Source organism: Oncorhynchus clarkii, chromosome 17, assembly GCF_045791955.1.
Source record: "Oncorhynchus clarkii lewisi isolate Uvic-CL-2024 chromosome 17, UVic_Ocla_1.0, whole genome shotgun sequence".
Lineage (NCBI taxonomy): Eukaryota > Metazoa > Chordata > Actinopteri > Salmoniformes > Salmonidae > Oncorhynchus > Oncorhynchus clarkii.
Genome location: NC_092163.1, coordinates 17776726 through 17800541, shown reverse-complemented (window position 1 = coordinate 17800541; position 23816 = coordinate 17776726). Strand labels below are relative to the sequence as shown.

General features: G+C 44.0%; 1 protein-coding gene across 1 annotated transcript; it reads right to left on the bottom strand.

The window, feature by feature from the left end:
- Positions 1–4: 4 nt before the first annotated feature.
- LOC139369357 (metabotropic glycine receptor-like) lies at positions 5–23579 on the bottom strand. The gene is made up of 12 exons (XM_071108646.1): positions 23093–23579; positions 21862–22964; positions 19947–20055; positions 12911–12995; positions 12380–12606; positions 10675–10743; positions 9609–9718; positions 9146–9384; positions 8653–8791; positions 7989–8091; positions 6180–6329; positions 5–5752 (listed from the first exon to the last, which is right to left on the bottom strand). Exons 2-12 carry the CDS (start codon positions 22791–22793, stop codon positions 1568–1570), a joined length of 6348 nt encoding a protein of 2115 aa, XP_070964747.1. The 5' UTR covers positions 22794–22964; positions 23093–23579; the 3' UTR covers positions 5–1567.
- Between the last annotated feature and the right edge of the window lie 237 nt (positions 23580–23816).

Here is a 23816-nt window from a genome sequence, read left to right as displayed (position 1 = left end):
CTGCCTTTTTATATAAAAATGCACTGTTGTTCGTTACATCTAAAACAATAATAATCCATATTGTCCAGATCTGTACAGATTGTATGGTTTATTTCAATGGTGAATATATTACATGTTAATTTAAAGAATACAAAAATAAAATGTCCCATCTCTTTTTTCATACCTTTTTTGATTTCAGTGAATGTACATTTTATATCCGAATAATCTGTACTTTTCATAGGCAATACATACAAAAATAACTAAAATCTCAACAGAAATCACTTTCAACTTGCATACAAAAAGGATGCATTGTGTAATGATGGTGTTTCATTCTACTTAACAAAAAGACAGCACACCCATTCAAAAAACGCTCACAAAACAAAGTCAGTCCATTGCGAATAACATGATATCACCACCGCACAAACTTTAATTTCCACTGAATGTGGACATGATGGCCAAGATGGATGGATACATTTGGTAAATAAAGCATGGAAATGGTGAATAAATCAATGACAATGGCCTTATGTACAGTTTTAGCAGGACTATACTGGGGTGCCGTTCTTTTTAGGGCAACTGTTTCCAAATTGAGTTGTATGCTTTAAAAAAATTATGTGAAAAAAGGTTTGGTCTTTCATTCTCCTCAAAGTGTAGATCTACCTTTTTAAAATGTTTAAATATGAATTCATGTATTTATTCTTCTTTAATAAAATTGGTATTGTAAATGATTCAAAAGAACAGATAGTTCTTCACAAGTCAGTATTGAATTAGTATGATTTAAGTTCTCTGTTAAAGTTAGATGTATTATTAATATTAGCTGTGTCTGTGGGGACATGATCATGTTGTTGATCCACATTACTGACATTACATTTGATATCCTTGTAGCCACGACTTTGTAATTGACACAATTGCCTTTGGTAAAGGACAGATTTATATTACAGCTGGAAAGCTGTCCTTAAATTGTTTGGAATGTGTTTATAGCAGGCAACAAAAGGACATGCATCACCACCATTGTAATCAGTGATTTACAAAAATGCTGGATGTGCTTACAGGTTAACCTGAAGGAGCACTGGTCTGGTGTAGATTATTTCCCTGTGTGTCTATAAGGAGTTATCGCCAGCTTCGTCAAGCTCAGGCTGTTATTTAAACACATTGTCAACCTTTCACAGCCATGGCGATGGGGTTTTAACTGTGTGATACAGAAGAGCCCATTGTCACTTAAACACAGAAAGACCGAAAACAATATACATTTCTAAAAGGGGTCAAAGTGGTAAGAAGAAGAGGGACTGCATCCAGAAGCTTTCTCTGATTGAGAACCTGGGAGGGTAAATGTACCTCTGGTGGGCAGAGCATTTGCAGATCCTGGCCCAGGGGCGTATTGCTTGTGGAGCAGTGTTTTTCTGGGGAGTGTTATAGATGGACAGTCCAGGGGCCTTTGCTACATTCAGGTTTGTAAAGGTCATGTCCGATTCATTACCCCCCCCCCCCCCCCGCTATGGGACAGCTTTGCACAGTGACCCAGTCAGTGAATCGGGTGCAACAACCCACTGAGACCATTCTTGTTCTAGCCAGTAATTGACAGTCTTGGCGTTTACAAGTCGGATGGGAAGACGAAGGCTTCAGCAGCACTCTCGGCATCGTCTTCCTCCTCTTCCTCCTCTTCCTCTTCCTCTTCAAGAATGTTTTCAGGCTCCCATGTAAAAACGTCAGAGTTATTGTCGTGTTCTGTGATGGATGACGGGGATGATGGTGATTTGGTCCCTTCCATCTCCCAAGGGCACATAGCATCACGCCGAGCCAGGGGCATGTTAGCTTTGGCTGCCTCTGCCGTCTGTGTGCTGCCGGCTACAGGTTCTGCAGCGTCACCCTCTTCCATAGAGAGTGCACCCTGGGTCTCTGTGATGTCCTGTATGCCACTGGCAATCATAGTTTCCTCTTTCTCTGCAGACTTTTCTGGTTCATTAGTTTCCCATGAGCAAACGTCTTCTCGAACACTTTCTTGCTTTTTTATCTTCTCTGGTTCAATAGGATCCCCGGTCTCCCATGGACAAATGTCTGCCTTGGTACTGTCCTGGCTTTTAGTCTTTTCTGACTCTTCAGCTGGACCAGTTTCCCATGGACAAATGTCTGCCTTGGTGCTGTGCTGGTTTTTAGTATTTTCTGACTCTTCAGCTGGACCAGTTTCCCATGGACAAATGTCTGCCTTGGTGCTGTCCTGGCTTTTAGTATTTTCTGACTTTTCAGCTGGACAGGTTTCCCAAGGACAAATTTCTGCCTTGGTGCTGTCCTGGCTTTTAGTCTTTTCTGACTCTTCAGCTGGACCAGTTTCCCATGGACAAATGTCTGCCTTGGTGCTGTCCTGGCTTTTAGTCTTTTCTGACTCTTCAGCTGGACCAGTTTCCCATGGACAAATGTCTGCCTCTGTGCTGTCCTGGCTTTTTGTCTTTTCTGACTCTTCAGCTGGACCAGTTTCCCATGGACAAATGTCTGCCTCGGTGCTGTCCTGGCTTTTAGTCTTTTCTGACTCTTCAGCTGGACCAGTTTCCCATGGACAAATGTCTGCCTTGGTGCTGTCCTGGCTTTTAGTCTTTTCTGACTCTTCAGCTGGACCAGTTTCCCATGGACAAATGTCTGCCTTGGTGCTGTCCTGGCTTTTAGTCTTTTCCGACTCTTCAGCTGGACCAGTTTCCCATGGAAGAATGTCTGCCTTGGTGCTGTCCTGGCTTTTTGTCTTTTCTGACTCTTCAGCTGGACCAGTTTCCCATGGACAAATGTCTGCCTTGGTGCTATCCTGGCTTTTAGTATTTTCTGACTCTTTAGCTGGACCAGTTTCCCATGGACAAATGTCTGCCTTAGTGCTGTCCTGGCTTTTAGTCTTTTCTGACTCTTCAGCTGGACCAGTTTCCCATGGACAAATGTCTGCCTTGGTGCTGTCCTGGCTTTTAGTCTTTTCCGACTCTTCAGCTGGACCAGTTTCCCATGGAAGAATGTCTGCCTTGGTGCTGTCCTGGCTTTTTGTCTTTTCTGACTCTTCAGCTGGACCAGTTTCCCATGGACAAATGTCTGCCTTGGTGCTATCCTGGCTTTTAGTATTTTCTGACTCTTTCGCTGGACCAGTTTCCCATGGACAAATGTCTGCCTTAGTGCTGTCCTGGCTTTTAGTCTTTTCTGACTCTTCAGATGGACCAGTTTCCCATGGACAAACATCTGCCCGAACACCGTCTTGCTTTTTAATCTTTTCTGGTTCTTCGGGGACATCAGTGTCCCAAGGACAAATATTAACTCGAGCACTATCTCGTCTTTTCTCTTTTTGTGTTTCCTTGGAGATATCTGCTTTAGTACTGTCTTGTCCATTTGTCTTTTCAGTCTCTCCAGTTTCCCAAGGACAAACATCAACTTTGACACCATCTTTCTCCTCTGTCTTTTTTGGATCCTCAGTTTCCCATGGACCAATGTCTGTTTGAATGCCATCTCGTCTTTTTGTCTTATCTGGCTCATCAGTTGCCCCTGTTTCCCAAGGACAAACATCTGCCAGAGCGCTGTCTGGTCTTTTAGTCTTTCCTGTTTCTATGGAGACAATAGCCGGAGTGCTTTCTTGCTGCTCTGGTTTCTCAGTCTCCCAAGGACAAATATTTACCTGAACGCTGTCAGTCTTTTTTGGATCAGCTTGAGTTCTGCCTTGGGTTTCCCAAGGACAAACATTTGTACAAGGGCTGTCTTTTCCTTCTGTCTCTTCTTGGTCTCCAATGTCCCATGGACAAATATTGTTTTTTGCAACAGTGGTCTCCTGGGAAAATGATCCTTTGGTGACCTTTATGGCTATGGGTGGCATTGGACTCTCCTCCTTTTCCCAAGGACAAAGTACTGTCAAGTCTTTCGGTGGGTCAGGGAATTCCCATGGACATGCTTTTGCTATGGGGACACTTTGTTTTTCAGGGGCAGATTTAGGTTGTTCTGTGCTTTTTGTTTGTACATCTTGCTTCCCAATGCTTGGCGTGTCCGTTGATTCCCAAGGACAGACATTCTCCCGTACACCGTCTTGGGATTTTGAGGCTGAGGTAATTGGGATGGCGGAAACACTAGCTTCCGAAGGGCATACTTCTCCCCGGATACTCTCCTGTCTTTTCAATACTTCTTCTGATTCCCAAGGACATACACTGACACGTGCAGGTGCCTTTGGATCCTCCTCTGGTTCCTCCACCTCCCACGGGCAGATGTCTGCTATGATGCTTTGTTGTCTCTGTGGGGCTTGCTGGGAGGAAGCAGGAACATCCCATGGGCAAATATCTGATTGGGCAACACTCAGAGCAGGCCTAATTTGGCAACCCCTTCTGTGAGTGGAAGGAGTCTTAGCTGTGCTATGTGCAGTGTTTTTGCTTGAGATGAACACATTTTCATATATACTGTCCTTTTGCATGTCCTCTGACTCCCAAGGATAGACAGTGGACTGTACAACCACTATTCTCCTAGGACTTCTTTCAGAGGAATCACTTGAGGACAGTCTGATTGCAGCCTGTTTCACGAGGGCAGGTTTCACATCTACTGTTGTCATACTTCTTTTTTGCTGTGTCCTTTTGTCTATGCTTGAAACATTATATTTCTTCTCCAAGTTTGAAACACTTTGTGATTTCACTTCTGCGCTTGAAATGCTTGGAGTTTTTAATTTTAATGCTGCGATAACGGCGATGGTGGCTACACTCCCCTGGCTTTTTTGTGATATTGAGTCCAGTTTCTTAACCGTATCTCCTGCTGTCTCCTTTTTGTCTTTTTCCTTGATGCTTGCATCCACAGATCCTACGAAAGATTTTACAGAGAGCCATTTCTGGGTGGAAGTGCGGAAGGAGAAGACCCGCATGTTCTTTGGGGACCCAGGTACACTAGCGGAGATGGGAACCTGGGGTCTCGGGGACTCACATTCTGCCTCTCCGCCTTGTGAATCCCCAGCAGGACTTTCTGCTGGGGTAGGAACTGGTAAATGGTCCCAGGGGCAAATATGTTTCAGTATTGGTGATGATAAACCCTCTGGGCTCTCTGGTTCTTCCTCAGAGGGAGCAAAGGTAACGTGTGGCTGGTTCTTGTTGGCAGGGCGTTCCTCCGCAAGCTCCCAGGGACACACTTCGGCCTTGTCATAGGACTGGGATTGCACAAGGGCACTTGAGGTCTGGTCCTTGATAGCGACATCCTGTTGGGACTGCCCTTGCTCGCCTTGGGTATCTCTGCCTACCCGAGAGGTGTCTTCCAGACTGTGGGTTTTACTGGACGCTAAACTCAGTGACTTGTGTAGCTTGGTAGGTCCAGGAAGCAGGAGATTGTTATCGACTGTAAGGTTTTGGGCACTGGCAGACTTACAGACCAATGGTGCCATATACAACGAGTCTGTCTCAGAGCGCTGTGAGCATCTCTTAGCTAGAGTCGCCCTTAACATGGAGTCGTGCAAGGAGGGGTCTTTATCGGTTACATAGTCATAGTCACTTTGAGATTTACGCAGCACTAGTGAAGCCTGCTTTACTGGTTGATCTTTGTAATTTACGCTAAAAGTATCTGGCGCTCTCTTACTGGACTCGGCGTGCGTAACATCCCTGCTGCCCAAGTTGACCTCTTTGCCATCACGGCTGCACTGTCGGCTCATGGACTCTGGGATCTCAGTGATACGCTTTATGATGGACCGGCCCAGCCCGCGCCGAGAGCTGCGCTTCTTCTGCAGGTGGGGGTTGTTTGCTGTCATCTTCTTGGTCTTGTGGACCTCCAATTGACCATACAATTTCTTCAGCTCATCCTGGTTTCAGGTGAAAAGGAAGAGAGAAGCAAGGATAAAGGGAATTAGGGAGGGTATTGGTATGAGTGAGCAGAGTGAAAAACCATAGGGAACAGTTAGTTGGGGAAGAGTTATTGTTAAGGACAAGGAGTGCAAGTTTAGGGAGAAGAGAAGGGGCAGGAGGAGGAGAAAACACAGGTCAGGTCTATGCCAGGCCACAAATTGTGAAATACACACAGGGCTTTCTATGTCTATAATGAAAATTAGAATTGGTTTTAAATTAGTATAAAGTGATCCTGCAAATGGTTATAGCAGTAAATCAATGTTTATAATTGTTTTATTTTACTAAGGATTAAATGTGATTCATAATTTCTCCCCCTCTTGGCCTAGACAGTGCCTGAATAGAAATGGTCACTTAGTAAGTGTCCAGGGCAGAAAAGGAGTTTACCCGAATGTCATCGGGGTCCAAGCTGTGGTCACTCCAAACTGCTGAGGTAAAACTGCTGTTGAGGTACGAGCCGGATCGCCGCAATTCCACCTCATCCTCATAAACCTCCTCTGCAATCTCCTCTCTCCCTGCCCTCGAAACATGGAGGAACTACAGAACACACACACAGTCGTTTTTTTGTGTCAGATTCAGATTTATACTTATATTGCTTGTGGAAGAAAATTGCCATGTACACTACCGCTCAAAAGTTTGGGGTCACTTAGAAATATCCTTGTTTTTGAAAGAAAAGCAAATTTTTTGTCCATTAAAATAACGTCTAATTGATCAGAAATACAGTGTAAACATTGTTAATGTTGTAAATGACTATTGTAGCTGGAAACAGCAGATTTATTTTATGGAATATCTACATAGGCATACAGAGGGCCATTATCAGCAACTATCACTGCTGTGTTCTAATGGCACGTTGTGTTAGCTAATCCAAGTTTATAATTTTAAAAGGCTCATTCAAAAACCATTTTGCAATTATGTTAGCACAGCTGAAAACTGTTGTTCTGATTAAAGAAGCAATAAAACTGGCCTTTAGACTAGTTGAGGATCTGGAGCATCAGCATTTGTGGGTTCGATTACAGGCTCAAAATGGCCAGAAACAAAGACCTGAAACTCGTTAGTATATTCTAATTCTGAGAAATGAAGGCTATTCCATGCGAGAAATTGCCAAGAAACTGAAGATCTCATACAACGCTGTGTACTACTCCCTTCACACTACAGCGCAAACTGGCTCTAAGCAGAATGGAAAGAGGAGTGGGAGGCCCTGGTGCACAACTGAGCAAGAGGACAAGTACATTAGAGTGTCTAGTTTGAGAAACAGACGCCTCACAGGTCCTCAACTGGCAGCTTCATTAAATAGTACCCGCAAAACACCTGTTTCAATGTCAACAGTGAAGAGGCGACTCCAGGATGCTGGCCATCTAGGCAGAGTTGCAAAGAAAAAGACATATCTCAGACTTGCCAATAAAAATTAAAAATTAAGATGGGCAAAAGAACACAGACACTGAACAGAGGAACTCTGCCTAGAAGGCCAGCATCCTGGAGTCGCTTCTTCACTGTTGACGTTGAGACTGGTGTTTTTGCGGGTACTATTTAATGAAGCTGCCAGTTGAGGACTTATGAGGCGTCTGTTTCTAAAACTCATGTACTTGTCCTCTTGCTCAGTTGTGCACTGGGGCCTCCCACTCCACTTTCTATTCTGGTTAGAGCATTTTACGCTGTTCTGTGAAGGGAGTAGTACACAGCGTTGTACGAGATCTTCCTTTTCTTGTCAATTTCTCGCATGGAATAGCCTTCATTTCTCAGAACCAGAATATACTAACGAGTTCCAGGAGAACATTCTTTGTTTCTGGCCATTTTGAGCCTGTAATTGAAACCACAAATGCTGATGCTCCAGATACTCAACTAGTTGAAATGCCAGTTTTATTGCTTCTTTAAATCAGGACAACAGTTTTCAGCTGTGCTAACATAATTGCAAAAGGGTTTTCTAATGATCAATTAGCCTTTTAAAATTACAAACTTGGAATAGCTAACACAACGTGCCATTGGAACACAGGAGTGATGGTTGCTGATAATGGGCCTATGTAGATATTCCATAAAAAAATCTGCCGTTTCCAGCTACAATAGTCATTTACAACATTAACAATGTCTACACTGTATTTCTGATCAATTTGTTGTTATTTTAATGGGGGGAAAAAGTGATTTTCTTTCAAAAACAAGTACATTTCTAAGACTTCCCCAAACTTTTGAGCGGTAGTGTACCTTGGGTATGAAGAGCAGGGCCAGTGTCACAGTGATAGTGACATGCGTATGGGTGAAGAACAGCAACAGCATCCAGTCAGGATGCAGAGAGGGCATGACAAACCTAAGGAAAATATAGAACAGAAAGACATGTTCTATGTCCCTATACAATATGCATTTCTCCTGGTGAATAAACATGTTTCATTCAATGATGTAAATGTATTTTATTGCTGATGCTATGTATTGGCCAATGAGAGGCTTTGAAGCCACCGGTCGGCCATATTGGCACTCCCCAGAAGAAGCAGTCCTCCATAGGAATTAAATGTTTCAAAGACAAAATTACATGAATTTAGGTATTTTTTGTTGGAGTGGGCACAGTAACTTTCAAAAAATGATACTTTAAGGAACATGTTTTTTAAAACGTTTTTTTTAACGTCTAGCTCACATAATATAATGTAAAGTATGCATTGTGTCTGTAATAAAATAAACGTATTGTATAAAAAAACATGTAGACATGAATAATAATATTTATCACAATGGTTGGGGAGTGCCGAGATGGAGGTGCGGTGGCTTCAAAACAGTGCCCCCTGTCAGTCATCTAGTGTAGGCTTATATACTATAAATAATATTCGTTATCCCGGTTTACTGCCTCTGTTTTGAGCCGAGTATCATGTACGCTGGTTACCGTAGCAGGTGGAACATGGAGGATAGCAGCAGCTCGTTGTGTATGGCGATACCTATGTAGCGAGGCTCGTGGAAGGCTGAGGGCACTGGCTTCACAGCACTGCACAGTAAACTGCCCCAGCACAGAAACATCAGCTCGGCTGAGACAAAAAAGAGACAGACATAACGTTTATTTTCTTCTCATACACAAATAGCGTCAGGAAGTAATGTTGTTTTTGTCTGGGTTTTTGAGCTCAAAATCACGTTTGTAAATTGATTTTTACCCCTGACCTCAATCAGGAATGTGATTTGTAGCTCAGTGTTCTTTTATTTGAAACTAGTCAGAAAAAGCCAAATCGATAACAGTAGCATTCACTGGATTTTTGGTTTTGGTCAAGAGGTCTACACAAGAATGCACGTGTGCTGGAGTTTCTCTTTTCAATATAGATTTTTTTTCTCTGTATCACCTGGAAAACACAAACAGCCCTCTTTTTCAATTAGTGTTATCCACTCACCCACGGCCATCATGTAGTCCCAGCGGTCCAGGTCACAGAGGCTGAAGCCCTGACCATCCGACGTGGTCGATATGATCAGTAACGGAACGTTACGGTCACGGTTCTGTAGAACGCCCGCGGTCCACGCACACAGGAACCAGCTGACGGTCACAACCATGACTCCCAGCAACCTCAGCAGGTGTATGCTGGACATGTAGGGCACTCTCTGGGCTGTGCGCGACAGGAACACCTTGAGAACCCTGTATGTGTGGGAAGTTGACTTGATGTTACTCATTCCACAGAGAGATACATATACAGACACTTTTTTGACACATTTTGAATTACATTACAGCATACAAACTGATCTGAGTTCAGTAAAAGATCTCACAACATATTGTTAGACCTGACTATAACGAGGGGATACACATGAGGTGGAACTGACGATACGTGAAATGTAGTAGTGAGAGAGTGCAGTAGTACAGACCTATATATCTTCAGTGTTACCGTTCCATAGACTATGGCAAAGCCCAGAAGTCGCACCCAGCGAAGCAGGATGCATCGGAAGGTGCTGGGCTTGAAGTACAGGATGAAAACCTGAGGGGGAGAGATAGAGAGAGGTATTAGCAGATGTTCTATCACGCGAAATCACTCCCTATGAGCTTAGTTTACCTTGTCTTTGTAGTTACAATAGGCAACAGGCTTTGTGGATAAAAAATCATACAGAAGCATAATTGATTATAATGTGTTCAAATTGAACATTTCTACCTACCTCAAGAGGGGAGACACACGATGCACTTAGTAACCACAACTGTATACAACAGTACAGAACGTATACAGAAGTGTACATGACTGTGTGTGTACATGAGTGGAATTGTATGTGTGCTCTAGGTCGGTGACCGCGGCAACAGTAGATCAAATGGCTGGAGGGCTAAAGGGGGCGGTGTGTGACCGCCCCAGGTGATGCCCTACAGAGATGAGAGAGTCTGTCCCTCAGTTGCCCTTTTGTCTGGGCCAATGCGCCACAGCGACAGCAGACTGAAAGGAATTTCACCTTTGTATCTGCCTTTTAGCGTCCGAATCCCCCATAGGTGTTTCTTTAGTGCATCTGTGATACCGTAGTGAAGTGGGAACACAGCAAAGCTCCTCCGTTTTGAACGGAGGAAGGGAACACATTAATATGTGTATATCGCACATATGTAACTCAACCTTGTGTTCTAGCGAGCGAAGTAATATGATCAATGACTTACAAGGGCACCTCATGCCCCCATCACTTACCATTGGCTTGAACGGGATACTTTGATCAGTGATTCAGGCTAGATACATGTATGAGTGAGTCTTGCAACGACTACTTCATTGAGATAATTAATCACACAAGTGATCGATAATCTATCGCCGGCCATTGAGTAATGCAACGAATATATCGGTTGCGTCCCAGATGACACCCTATTCCCTATATAGTGCACTACTTTTGACTAGGGTCTATACGGGTGCCATTTGGGATGCAACCTTCCCCTCCCTCCCCTCACTCGCTCATCTAATCTCTCACTTACCGGGAAGTACAGGAGCAGTGAGCCAAACAGGATGGTCTCTAACAGCAGGAGACCTGATGCCCGGATCCTCTATAGGTGAGATAGACAGAGAGAAGGGGGAGAGGTGAGATGGAGGGAGGGAAGAGAGGAGGGATGGATGCGGGAGAGAGGGAGAGAGAGGAATTGAGGAAACATGATTGGTTCAGTATAATGTGCTTATCTTACAGTGCTTTGATTTCTGATGTCTCTGTGGACCATCGCTGCGCCGTGTTTAACCATTTAACTCTAGATGTGTTGATGTATGCAGAGACTAGATCCATGGAGCACTATCTTGTAGAGGAAGAATGGCCAGGGGGAGGTACAATTATACTAATGCCCCTGCTGTAATGCGATGACACATGAAGATATACAGGTAACTGCCAAAATAAAGGAAACACTTGAGCAAAGGAGAGGTACAAAGTATTTGAAAGCAGGTTCTTCCACACAGGTGTGGTTTCTGAGTTAATTAAGCAATTCAAACGACCATTTCCATCATGCTTGTATAAACATGCCCAGTTGGCCATTCATTTGGCAGCCATGGCTAGAAGAGATCTCAGTGACTTTGAAAGAGGGGTCTCAAAGGAGTATAGGGGGTTTAAAGCGTGTGTGTGTCTCAGTCACCAGATCTCCACCAAATTGAACACGTATGGGAGATTATGGAGTGGCGCCTGAGACAGCGTATTCCATCAACAAAACACCAAATTATGGAATTTCTCAAGGAAGAATGGTGTCGCATCCCTCCAATAGAGTTCCAGACACTTGTAGAATCTATACCAAGGTGGATGGAAGCTGTTCTGGCGGCTCGTGGTGGCCCAACGCCCTATTAAAGACAACTTATGTTGGAGTTTTCTTTATTTTGTCAGTTACCTGTATGTTGGCCATACTGTATGCATACATCTGATATCGGATAAATGTATTAATTCATAAACTGTCACATAGAACATGGCTTAAGATATTCAATTCACGTTGACACTCAGGGCTCATATTCAGGAGTCTTAGAGTAGTGCTGATATAGGATCAGTTTGGTCTCATAGTTCATATTGAATAATATTATATTGACAGGGAGGACCTGATCCTAGATCAGCACTCCTACTTTGAGACGCTTTTTAAATTCAAGCACAGAGCCCAGAGTTAGATATTTCCATATTTCTTATCTAGAGTGACAACGACTATGATGAGTAATGACAGAAGACGTCAAGATGACTAGATTACCTGTGATAGAGCCACAGAGCAGAGTTTCAGCATATGCTATATACAAGGAATCAATATTCTAGCACTGACAGTGTTTCAAAAGAATGAGGGAAGAACTTAATTGTTACTTTTAACAGAGCTTGATATCAATTTCCTTGTAAGTATAGACTAAAGTAGCACTGCGAATAAACTTTGAAACTTGAAGATTAGTGAGAACTTCATAATGAAACCGCACAGGTAACCATCAATGATGGCTTGTTGTAGAAGTTGCCCTTAACCACAGATCTAGAATCATATGACTCTACCATTAACCTTAACTGTTAGAGGAGCTACTCCAGAGGTGTATTCATTAGGCATCACATGGAAGAAAACATATTGCAACAGGGAGGGACTACCTTAACTTGTCCAACAAGAAGCACTCATTTTCCATTGCTATACATTTTGCTACAGTGTACCCTAATGAATATGACCCTCTCACTCACTAGAATTCACTCACCCTGCTGCGTCTGAACTGGTAGGCCACCAGCATGCTGATGAACACCAGCAGCATGAAGAAGCCCTGGACGGCTAGCACCCCGGCTCTGAGGAACCAGTCCTCCTCTACCCAACAGGGGGTGCCGTTCTCGCAATGCTTGCAGCCCGGCCAACAGGGGACACAGATGGGCAGGGCCGGGTAACACACGCCACCCCCCTCCCCACCGCTGCCGTTCAGAGCACCACCTTCTGTATTAGACATGCATGGGGATAGAAACAAAGACAGCTGGACAGTGACGACAATAAATCTTTAAGTATTGTCTTAGAGCTGTTTTTGGCATACAAGTCAAAAGATTACATCACCTTGACCAGGGTCTTATATGAAGTAAAGTTCTTAGACAAATATTGAATAGAAATGTTCTTGATTGTGTATGATTCCCAAATGGCACCCTATTCCCTACATGGTGCACTAGCCTGTGGGCCCTGGTCAAAAGTAGTGAACTATAAAGGGAATAGGGTGCCATTTGGGATGAAACATGTGTATCTTCTTTACCGTCCATTGGGGGGCTGTAGTATCCCTCTCTGCAGCGACAGCAGTACTGGCCCAATCTGAACCCCTGGCCTGTGATTGGCACACACTGGAGGGTAGTAAAATCAGTGGGGGTTAGAATTCACATCACAGTACAAGGACAGGGGTGTAAATATCCCCTGAGGCTAGTAGTTTGAGTTTTGATCAATCAATGTCTCTAATTGGCTGAAACCTGATTGGCTAGACAGAGTCTACGCACATGATTACCAAGGATGAATAGGGTCTAGGGAATAAAAAAAACTATTTAATTAAATGCAAGCAATACTTTTTCGTTGGCATATCTGCATCCATTGCAAAGTTTCCAGCTGTAAACAGCTGTGGATGTCAGAAAAACCAATGCAACCAAGGCATCATCTCTGCTGCTGCTGTAATACCAGCATTTCTGTGTAAAAATGGCCAAAAACACAATGTTCTCTTGTTATGGTAAAAAAGGGCTTTGTTGGTATGAATTATTAGTTAGGTGACTGTATTGCCTATGCCTGATTGGACTGACATGCTTGGCCATTCTTGAGTTAGTGGAGATGGAGTGTGTTCCACATGTTCTCTCAGCCAGCCTGGTGTTAGTTTCTCCACCATGATGGTTCCCAGCACAGCAGCATTCAGTCAAGGAAACAGACATTTGGACGCTCGCCTCTCGCCTCCGTGTTAATCTAAGTTAAAACCTAAATGGATATGTAATGCTTTGCTACCAAGAGCATTATCCCTTTTATGCCAGTGAAATCCCATATGCACATACACACACAAACACGCATGCACGTAACACACACACGCCCACACTCAAGTACGCATGCACTCCCACATCAGGTAGTGACAGACCTAATGGCATGCTTAAAATAGCAACGGTCATCAAAATTGTTAAAAGGTTTTTTAAACTATTCTAATAAATGCAGCAGTTGGACAATGGATGAAGATACTCCAAACTTTTTGAATTTTTATAATCCATGAGATATTGAGTTATAGCATATAAATAAAAACATTTTACTGGCACGGACAAATAATGAATGGAGTTCAGGGATTTTGGTGGGAATGCAGATATTCAATTTTTTCTTAGAATGCACTCATATACATTTACTTATTGTATCAGGTATTTTTAAAATTATATGTACCTCATTTGCATAAATACACCAGACGTATTTGCATATATAAGTAAATTAACACAAAGAGGAGGAACAGGGCCGCAACCACCAGACACTTGCTCGGTCAACCCTACCTGCACTGTCTAGACCGCCTCATTTTTTACTGTTGTTGTCACGTTCTCTTGCATAATTCAACAAGTGTGTCAATAGCAGGATACCCTCACATTAAAAATCAACACGCTTGTCTCTAGATTACACCTACAGTATCTAAACATAATTTACATTGTTTGCGAGATCAGACATATCACTATAATTCAAGTCTTCATTTTCTGAAGTTGGTTTCACTTCAGTGCATCTAATTTGTAAACATTTCAACAGTATTAAAATATATTTACAAAAATAGTGTTTTTGTATACATATTTGTATTTTATTTTATTTAAAAAAAAATGTTTCTATTGAATATCCGAAACATAAAATATATTTTCAGTGAAGCCGCTCAACAACTACACCATACCAGTCATCCAACAGACTCCCATTCAGAGTGACACACAGAAGCATCCAGGGTCAATGCCCTGCTCAAGGGCACGTTGACATATCTCCCACCAGGCCAAAAAACGTGAACCCGAACCCTCCAAGATCCCCCCAAAGTTCCCCAATAGCTGTCCCTCAACCATTCTAAACCCTTCCCACAGTCCCCCACCCACCCAAGAATAAAAATAGAATTCATTCCATTCCCCGCCCCCAAGAATCCCCCAATGCATCAACAACCAAGAGAATGAACTGAAGAGAAAAAAGAAAAAGACAGAAGAAAACAGCAAACAACAATGCAAAAAATAAATACAAATATACAAAAACAAACAAAAAATTGACAAAGGACATCAAAGACAACAAAGATCATAACTGCAATGCCAACTGTATATGTTTGTGTGCATGTCTGGCACTATTGCATGTATGTGTGTGTTCTTGTATGCATTTATTTGAATGAGAGTGTGTGTATATGCATGTGTACAAACACCTGCACGGCATCAGCCTCAGGCAAACCGGCAGTAGTTGTAAAAACACTGCCCCTCAGTGTCTTTCAAACATACTTTTCATTATGTTAAAACATTATTTTTTAACTTTTATCTTTGACCATCATTCTATCTCCCACACAACAACTACACTCCCAGTTGTCTCCAATTCCACCTAACAACCCTCAGCGTACCTCAGCCCATCCCATCTATCTCTGCTGGCCACCCTCTTCGGATTTCTACACAACATATATCTTTCAACTATGCTGTGATGTTTAACGTACAATTTCAATCTATATAATCGAATAGAATCCACAGATTGTGAGATGAAGATAAATACTTTTACTAAGAGTATTAGTATATTAGTAATTGACTGACACGGTCACTCCAGATCTCCTAACAGTACTATTGATAGGGTAAATTTTAGATCAATGCTATGCATTTTCAGCCATTCCTGAACCTGAGACCAGAAACAGGCTACCTGAGGGCAATACCAAAATAAATGGTCTATTGATTCTGTATCCTCACAACAAAATCTGCAGAGCTTCGATGATTTTATGCCCCAAATATTCAACGTTTTGTTGGTGGCAAGAATTCTATATAATAATTTTAGCTGAAAAGCACAAAGTCTTGAATCTTGCGTTGTTTTATATATCAACTCATACACCCTGTACCATGGAATCGGCACATCAAAAATCTATTCCCAACTATTTTGCCATCTTTATGGCACAGTTGTCAACATCCTGGTCCTCAAATGAAACTGGTGTACTTTCCTATTTATGCTATGTTTATTCCTCCGCCAGTTTTGACCCTTTATATTGGGCAGACAGACCAGTTCCCTACGTCTATTAAATTATTACTTTTTAAAATTCCACAAAAATGAACACCATCGAAATAAGGTCATCTTTCTTCTCATTTTTGTGATGGAAGCGTCGAGACGACTTTAGCTTTCGTATAGATTCAACAGAAAGACAATGTAGCCCATTGCAGCCATTACCGCGGTGTGTTTGACAGGTCATAACAAACATTTCCACGTTCGTAACGTTAACGGAAAAAACGACAGGCACAAGCAAGAGTATGAAAGAGTCGGAGGATCAAAATGAAAGCTATCAATATAGCGAAATTTAATTGACGTGGATTTTGCATCCCTCAAACACAGGAAATAGATGCCTGAAAAATACAGATCCTCAGGTGGGCGGGGTATTATCGTTCCTACTTAAAGGGTTAAATATTTGTATGTGCGGTGGATTAAATTGAACGCAAGCATGAAGGCAATTGAATTATCTCAGATGGAGATGGCGTACATGGTAAATCATTAAAAGTCAGCCGGTTGGTAAACCTAGCATGGACCAGCACTTTAAAGCCTCATGATGTACATATCAAGCTCACTCCAGAGGCGTATTTGCTCTATGGCTAGACTCACTTACTTAGTGTCTATCTAATGTGGTTCATTGTGTGATTTATTTTTATTGCATTATGTCATTTTGATTGAGAGAGGTGTTTTTTTATTTTGTTTAGTTGACTGTTACATGGATTTAAAATTGAGTTGGTGAGTCATTTGTATGTAACACACACATACACACACACACAAGTGAAAGTGAAAGACACATCTGTTGCCTTTTGAAAAAATCGGATAAAGGTATCAAATCACTTGATTTAAGTGTAGATATATCATATAGTTTAAATACATTATTACATTTTTTAAAAATTGATTTCAGCATAGATTTCTCTTCCCCTTTTTAAAGAGGCCTTAGCCCACAATTAGACATTAATCAATTAACTATTTTTGTAGGAAATTAAATAATCTCGAATAAAACATCCCATTCTACCTGGAAATCAATCTCTCTCTTGTTCCACCTCTGACCTGTCTCTGGATGTTCCATGAGGGGACAGGATGAGACTAGAGAGGGGATGATGCTGATGAGATTGGGATATAGTTGTGCTCTTGTGTTGTTTCTGTCTGTCAGATGAGTGATGGGGGCATGGGGATTGGGGGAAGGATGTCATTCATGGCTGGATTATCATCTTAATCCTGCAGCTCATCCCTCCGCCACCCAGCACAGCTCTCTTTTCACAGAAGGGTGGGATGAGAGGGAGAGGATTGTGTCAGAAAGGACAGATGATGATCAAACAAGAGAAGGGGAATAAATTGGGGGTGAAGGTAAAGGAGGAGATGGAGAGAGAGTAAACCTACAGTGCCTTGCGAAAGTATTCGGCCCCCTTGAACTTTGCGACCTTTTGCCACATTTCAGGCTTCAAACATAAAGATATAAAACTGTATTTTTTTGTGAAGAATCAACAACAAGTGGGACACAATCATGAAGTGGAACGACATTTATTGGATATTTCAAACTTTTTTAACAAATCAAAAACTGAAAAATTGGGCGTGCAAAATTATTCAGCCCCTTTACTTTCAGTGCAGCAAACTCTCTCCAGAAGTTCAGTGAGGATCTCTGAATGATCCAATGTTGACCTAAATGACTAATGATGATAAATACAATCCACCTGTGTGTAATCAAGTCTCCGTATAAATGCACCTGCACTGTAATAGTCTCAGAGGTCCGTTAAAAGCGCAGAGAGCACCATGAAGAACAAGGAACACACCAGGCAGGTCCGAGATACTGTTGTGAAGAAGTTTAAAGCCGGATTTGGATACAAAAAGATTTCCCAAGCTTTAAACATCCCAAGGAGCACTGTGCAAGCGATAATATTGAAATGGAAGGAGTATCAGACCACTGCAAATCTACCAAGACCTGGCCGTCCCTCTAAACTTTCAGCTCATACAAGGAGAAGACCGATCAGAGATGCAGCCAAGAGGCCCATGATCACTCTGGATGAACTGCAGAGATCTACAGCTGAGGTGGGAGACTCTGTCCATAGGACAACAATCAGTCGTATATTGCACAAATCTGGCCTTTATGGAAGAGTGGCAAGAAGAAAGCCATTTCTTAAAGATATCCATAAAAAGTGTTGTTTAAAGTTTGCCACAAGCCACCTGGGAGACACACCAAACATGTGGAAGAAGGTGCTCAGGTCAGATGAAACCAAAATTGAACTTTTTGGCAACAATGCAAAACGTTATGTTTGGCGTAAAAGCAACACAGCTGAACACACCATCCCCACTGTCAATCATGGTGGTGGCAGCATCATGGTTTGGGCCTGCTTTTCTTCAGCAGGGACAGGGAAGATGGTTAAAATTGATGGGAAGATGGATGGAGCCAAATACAGGACCATTCTGGAAGAAAACCTGATGGAGTCTGCAAAAGACCTGCGACTTTGACGGAGATTTGTCTTCCAACAAGACAATGATCCAAAACATAAAGCAAAATCTACAATGGAATGGTTCAAAAATAAACATATCCAGGTGTTAGAATGGCCAAGTCAAAGTCCAGACCTGAATCCAATCGAGAATCTGTGGAAAGAACTGAAAACTGCTGTTCACAAATGCTCTCCATCCAACCTCACTGAGCTCGAGCTGTTTTGCAAGGAGGAATGGGAAAAAAATTCAGTCTCTCGATGTGCAAAACTGATAGAGACATACCCCAAGCGACTTACAGCTGTAATCGCAGCAAAAGGTGGCGCTACAAAGTATTAACTTAAGGGGGCTGAATAATTTTGCACGCCCAATTTTTCAGTTTTGGATTTGTTAAAAAAGTTTGAAATATCCAATAAATGTCGTTCCACTTCATAATTGTGTCCCACTTGTTGTTGATTCTTCACAAAAAATACAGTTTTATATCTTTATGTTTGAAGCCTGAAATGTGGCAAAAGGTCGCAAAGTTCAAGGGGGCCGAATACTTTCGCAAGGCACTGTATTTAAAGCGGTTAGGGTTGATGAGTGTATTTATATGCATCATATGATGTAACAATACCCACTACTACTACTTAAATGGTGCCTATATGGTGACTTACAAAAGTGTATAGTTTAGGGCTTGGAGTATTGTAGTCGTGTCAAAAACTACTGATTAAATCACCCAAAGAATAGCCCGCAATTACACAGAACATTAATTGCGGGCTATTCTTTGGGTGATTTAATCAGTCGTTTTTAATAAAATAAACATTTTATGTGGCGTCGGAGTTCCAGTACCCTCAACTCCAATCTAAATCGTGGAGTTGAGTTTAGTCAGTTAGAGATTTTGCAGTCTCTTGTGACAGAGTAGCCCACTCAAGGTTTGGTCCTAGGAGATGTAGGGCTCTATTCAATCAGATCCGCTTTAGCAGACATCCACGTAGCTGTTGTTTTGGCATGGTCGGAAGTGGAAGTGCATTAGAGCGGTCAAATCCACAAGTGGCTCCTGGCATTATATCTAAAGCAGACGTTGCCATTGAGTGCATGGAGTTGCATTAAGATCATTCCAATGCAGCCTTGTTTACAAGTTCCAAAACTGGAATGTGAGATCTACACCTCGGTTAGGGTGATAGAAATCCTCATTATTTCGTTTAATGATTTTCAATTTGAGCGTCAGTGTGTATATGTAGCCTACACATTCTTGTTGGGGGTTTCACAGCAGAAGAAGTTGTGTTCCCATTCATGTTCAGCGAGGGCATGCAGAGAAATGTGCGGGGGATTGTGAGAAGGTGAGCCGCGAGAACCCTGCTAGCAGAGCAGTAGAAAAATGCTCTTCTTTATACAAATTTCAAGCAAAGTGAAGCGTTGGAGCAAAGGATTGTCAAGAGGAGGCATTGCCTCTGGTCAACACCCAGTGTAATGCGAGTGGGATGGGTGTGGATTCGTGACAATGATCAAGAGCAGCAGCTGACCGATTTGACAGCTCCAACACTATCACCGGTTAACGCTTGATCTGATTGAATCTAGGCCTTGGTCAGAGATAAGGGGTTCTGTAACTCTTCAACAACAATTTGGAGTTCAATTACTATTTTTCCAGGTCTTAAATGTTTTGAGAAGATCTTTACCTCCATGGTGGTGCGGTTGCACTGGTGTGTGTTGGCAAACCAAGCATCCCCCGTGTCACACTGGTTCACATCAAGGCCCTGTACGTTTACATCCACACGGATTACACCCCTGGCACAAGAGCGCGCGCACACACACACACACACACAAAGAGAAACATCCATTTCAGTAAAAGAGAATATCCTGGAAACTAACTGGGCACAAACAAATAGCAAATAGCAACATAAACAACAGGACCTTTTATGGGAACAAATATATTATTATTGTAATTGAATCATCCATATTCAACAATATCGCCTGAAGCTTGACATTTTATCTCGATAAACGTCTTTGGCCTTTAAAAGTGACTTACTTTGAAATGTCAGATGGTTTCCAGCAATGGGTAATTCAATCATATCTGCTATTTCAAATGCTTATCAAAGTATCTCCAGTGTGGCTCTCTGGTTTCTACTACACTACTACTACTACTACTGCTGCTGCTGCTACTGCTGCTGCTGCTACTGCTACTACTACTGCTTCTGCTACTGCTGCTTCTACTACTGCTGCTGCTGCTGCTACTACTACTGCTGCTGCTACTACTACGGCTGCTGCTGCTGCTGCTGCTGCTACTACTACGGCTGCTGAAGCTGCTGCTACAACTACTACTAGTGCTGCTGCTACTACTACTACTGCTGCTACTACTACTACTGCTACTGCTACTACTACTGCTTCTGCTACTGCTGCTTCTACTACTGCTGCTGCTGCTGCTACTACTACTGCTGCTGCTACTACTACTGCTGCTGCTGCTACTACTACGGCTGCTGCTGCTGCTGCTACTACTACTACTGCTGCTACTACTACTACTGCTACTGCTACTACTACTGCTTCTGCTACTGCTGCTTCTACTACTGCTGCTGCTGCTACTACTACTGCTGCTGCTACTACTACTGCTGCTACTACTACGACTGCTGCTGCTGCTGCTACTACTACTACTACTGCTGCTGCTGCTACTACTACTACTACGGCTGCTGCTGCTGCTGCTACTACTACTACTGCTGCTGCTGCTGCTACTACTACTGCTGCTGCTACTACTACTGCTGCTGCTACTACTGCTGCTGCTGCTACTACTACTACTACTACTGCTGCTACTACTACTACTGCTACTGCTACTACTACTGCTTCTGCTACTGCTGCTTCTACTACTGCTGCTGCTGCTACTGCTACTACTACTGCTTCTGCTACTGCTGCTTCTACTACTGCTGCTGCTGCTGCTACTACTACTGCTGCTGCTACTACTACTGCTGCTGCTGCTACTACTACTACGGCTGCTGCTGCTGCTGCTACTACTACTACTACGGCTGCTGCTGCTACTACTACTACGGCTGCTGCTGCTGCTGCTACTACTACTACTACTGCTGCTGCTACTACTACTACTGCTGCTGCTGCTGCTGCTACTACTACTACTACTGCTACTGCTGCTACTACTGCTACTACTGCTGCTGCTGCTACTACTACTGCTACTGCTGCTGCTATTGCTACTACTGCTGCTACTGCTGCTACACCTGCTACTGCTGCTGCTACTGCTGCTACTACACCTGCTACTGCTACTACTGGGGCCAGATATTTTGAGAGCCAGGCACTAAACGTGAATTATAGCCTACTGGGGGCAGGAGTAGTGGGTTGGGGCCATCATATGCCTTGATGATGGTACTTAACCTATCTACATCAATTATGTCATCAGTATGAGACACAGAGAGAGACATGGGTTTGTCCAAATGGCACCCTATTCCCTATGTCGTGTGCTACTTATGACCAGGGCCCTCGCCCAACTCACCCTGGTCAAAAGTAGTGCACTATATAGGGAATAGGGTGACACTTTGTCAAAACCTTTATAAGCAATAGAGTGCCATTTTAGACGCAGCCATGGCCCTGACTGACCTAAACTCAGGGCTGAGGTCGGGCTTCAGGCCGTAGAAGGAAGTGGATAGGGTGAGCAGCCAGCCCGGCAGGAAGCGGCCGTCCTCACACTCTAGGAATGGCCCATTGGCCCAGCGCACCCCGCTGCGATTGGTCACGTAGCTATCACCCCGCCCCCATTTGGGCGTGTCCAGGGTGCTGAGGTCATTGAGGAGGACTCTTTTAGATAGTGTCGAGGTGGGCTGGTTGGAGGTGGCGGGAAACTTGAAACTGCTGAACCAGGTGTCGTCGGGTGCGGGGGCCGGGAGGTGCAGACTTTCCCATTGGCTAGAGAGGTCCTGGAGGAGGATGTTCTGGTACCTGGGGGGGGCAGGGTTCCGGGAGGCGCGGAGCACAAGCTGGGGGGTGGTGGAGGCTGGGTCGGCGTCAAAGGTGAGGAGGGCCTGCCGGATGAGGGGGTCGGCCTCCAGAAGGGCGCGCACCATGGCGTGGTACCACTCCATGTCCTCCCGCACACTGCTCTCCCGCAGGTCGCTGGCCTGGAAGATCATGTTGAGGAAGTTGGCCGTGTTGGCCAGGGCGTCCATGGACGGTCGGAGGGGGCCATAGAACCCTCGCGGCAGTGGGCCGTTCTGGCCCGTGAGACTGTACGCCCGGTCGCACTCCACTATCCCCAAGACGGAGTAGTCCCCGCTGTAGAGAAAGACCTCTGCCGGCGTCCAGTCCTCCTTTGGGGCTTCCGAGGGGATCGTGACCGACCCTGAGGGATCGGGGCTGTAGGGGGTGCCCGGCTCCCCTGTAGTGCTCACAACAGACGCCGTTGGGTCCTCTGACTCGGCTGTAGTCCCCAATTCAGAAACTATGCTAACCTGTGCTGAAAGGAGGGGTGTGAGCAGCAACAGGAGGAGCCAAACAGGACCCATTCTCAAATCCACTCTAGTTGGGGGGGCCATATACTAATACTATTTTATAATCTCTAGTTTTGACCTTTTTCAAAATCCTCAAATAAATGTCACATTTTGGCCTAGGCTTGGATAGCCTCATAAGCCTCTTCTCTCATCTCTCTTTACGTCTCTTCTCCCCAGTTGTAGTCATACAGGCAGAGGTGCTCCAGCAGGTGTCTGCTGTAACAACAAGGGCGAGTCAATCATCTGTAGCACTGTCTCAGACACACAAGACACCGTGTTCATTTGTGCCCCATATTCCCACTCTCCTCACACACACACACACGGATAAAAATCATACTCTCTACCTCCAATGGGAATTGGGGGAATCCAACTGGTGTTCCTGGTTAATCCTGCATGTCGGTGGGAGGGAGAGGGAATTGTTGGGGAAATCCAGTGGCGTTCCCACTCAATCCCACTACCATTCCCAGCATGTCCGCAGTCAATCTGCCTGTCACTCCCATGTTTGTATTCCCGTTTCCCGGCGACGAGTCCCCTGTGAGAGCAGCAGCAGAGCAACAAGAGACAAAACCACCCGAGATTAGAGAGAGAGAGGTGCGCCACACTCCCAGCCCAAAGAAAGCGCTAGCGTGTACGATAGGAGGAGGCAGAGAGGGAGGAGGGGAGGCAGGGAACAGCCCACAATTGAAAGTCTGAGGCAAGGTGGGAGGAGAGTGAGAAAGCAGGTATAGTAGCGTGTAGAAGGGGAAAGAAAAAGAGCAGCTTTCCTCCGTCTCTCTTCTGCGCTCCTCCTTCTATCTGCCTGTTACATTCTTTCTCGCTCCACAGCTCCTCTGTAAAGCATCTCTCACGCTCACTGTCCACTCTCTTTCTCTCTCTCTCTCTCTCTCTCTCTCTGACTGACGGTGATTACCCCTGCTCCTCAACCTCTACCTCCCCTCTCTCTCTCTGCCCCTCCCTCTCTCTATTTCTGTGATTCCCCCTCAGTATGCTGCTGGAGATGCTAATGTAACTGTTGTGCCCGTGGAGTGATGAGAGTGCACATCTGTTGGTGGCAGAGTGTGTGTTTGT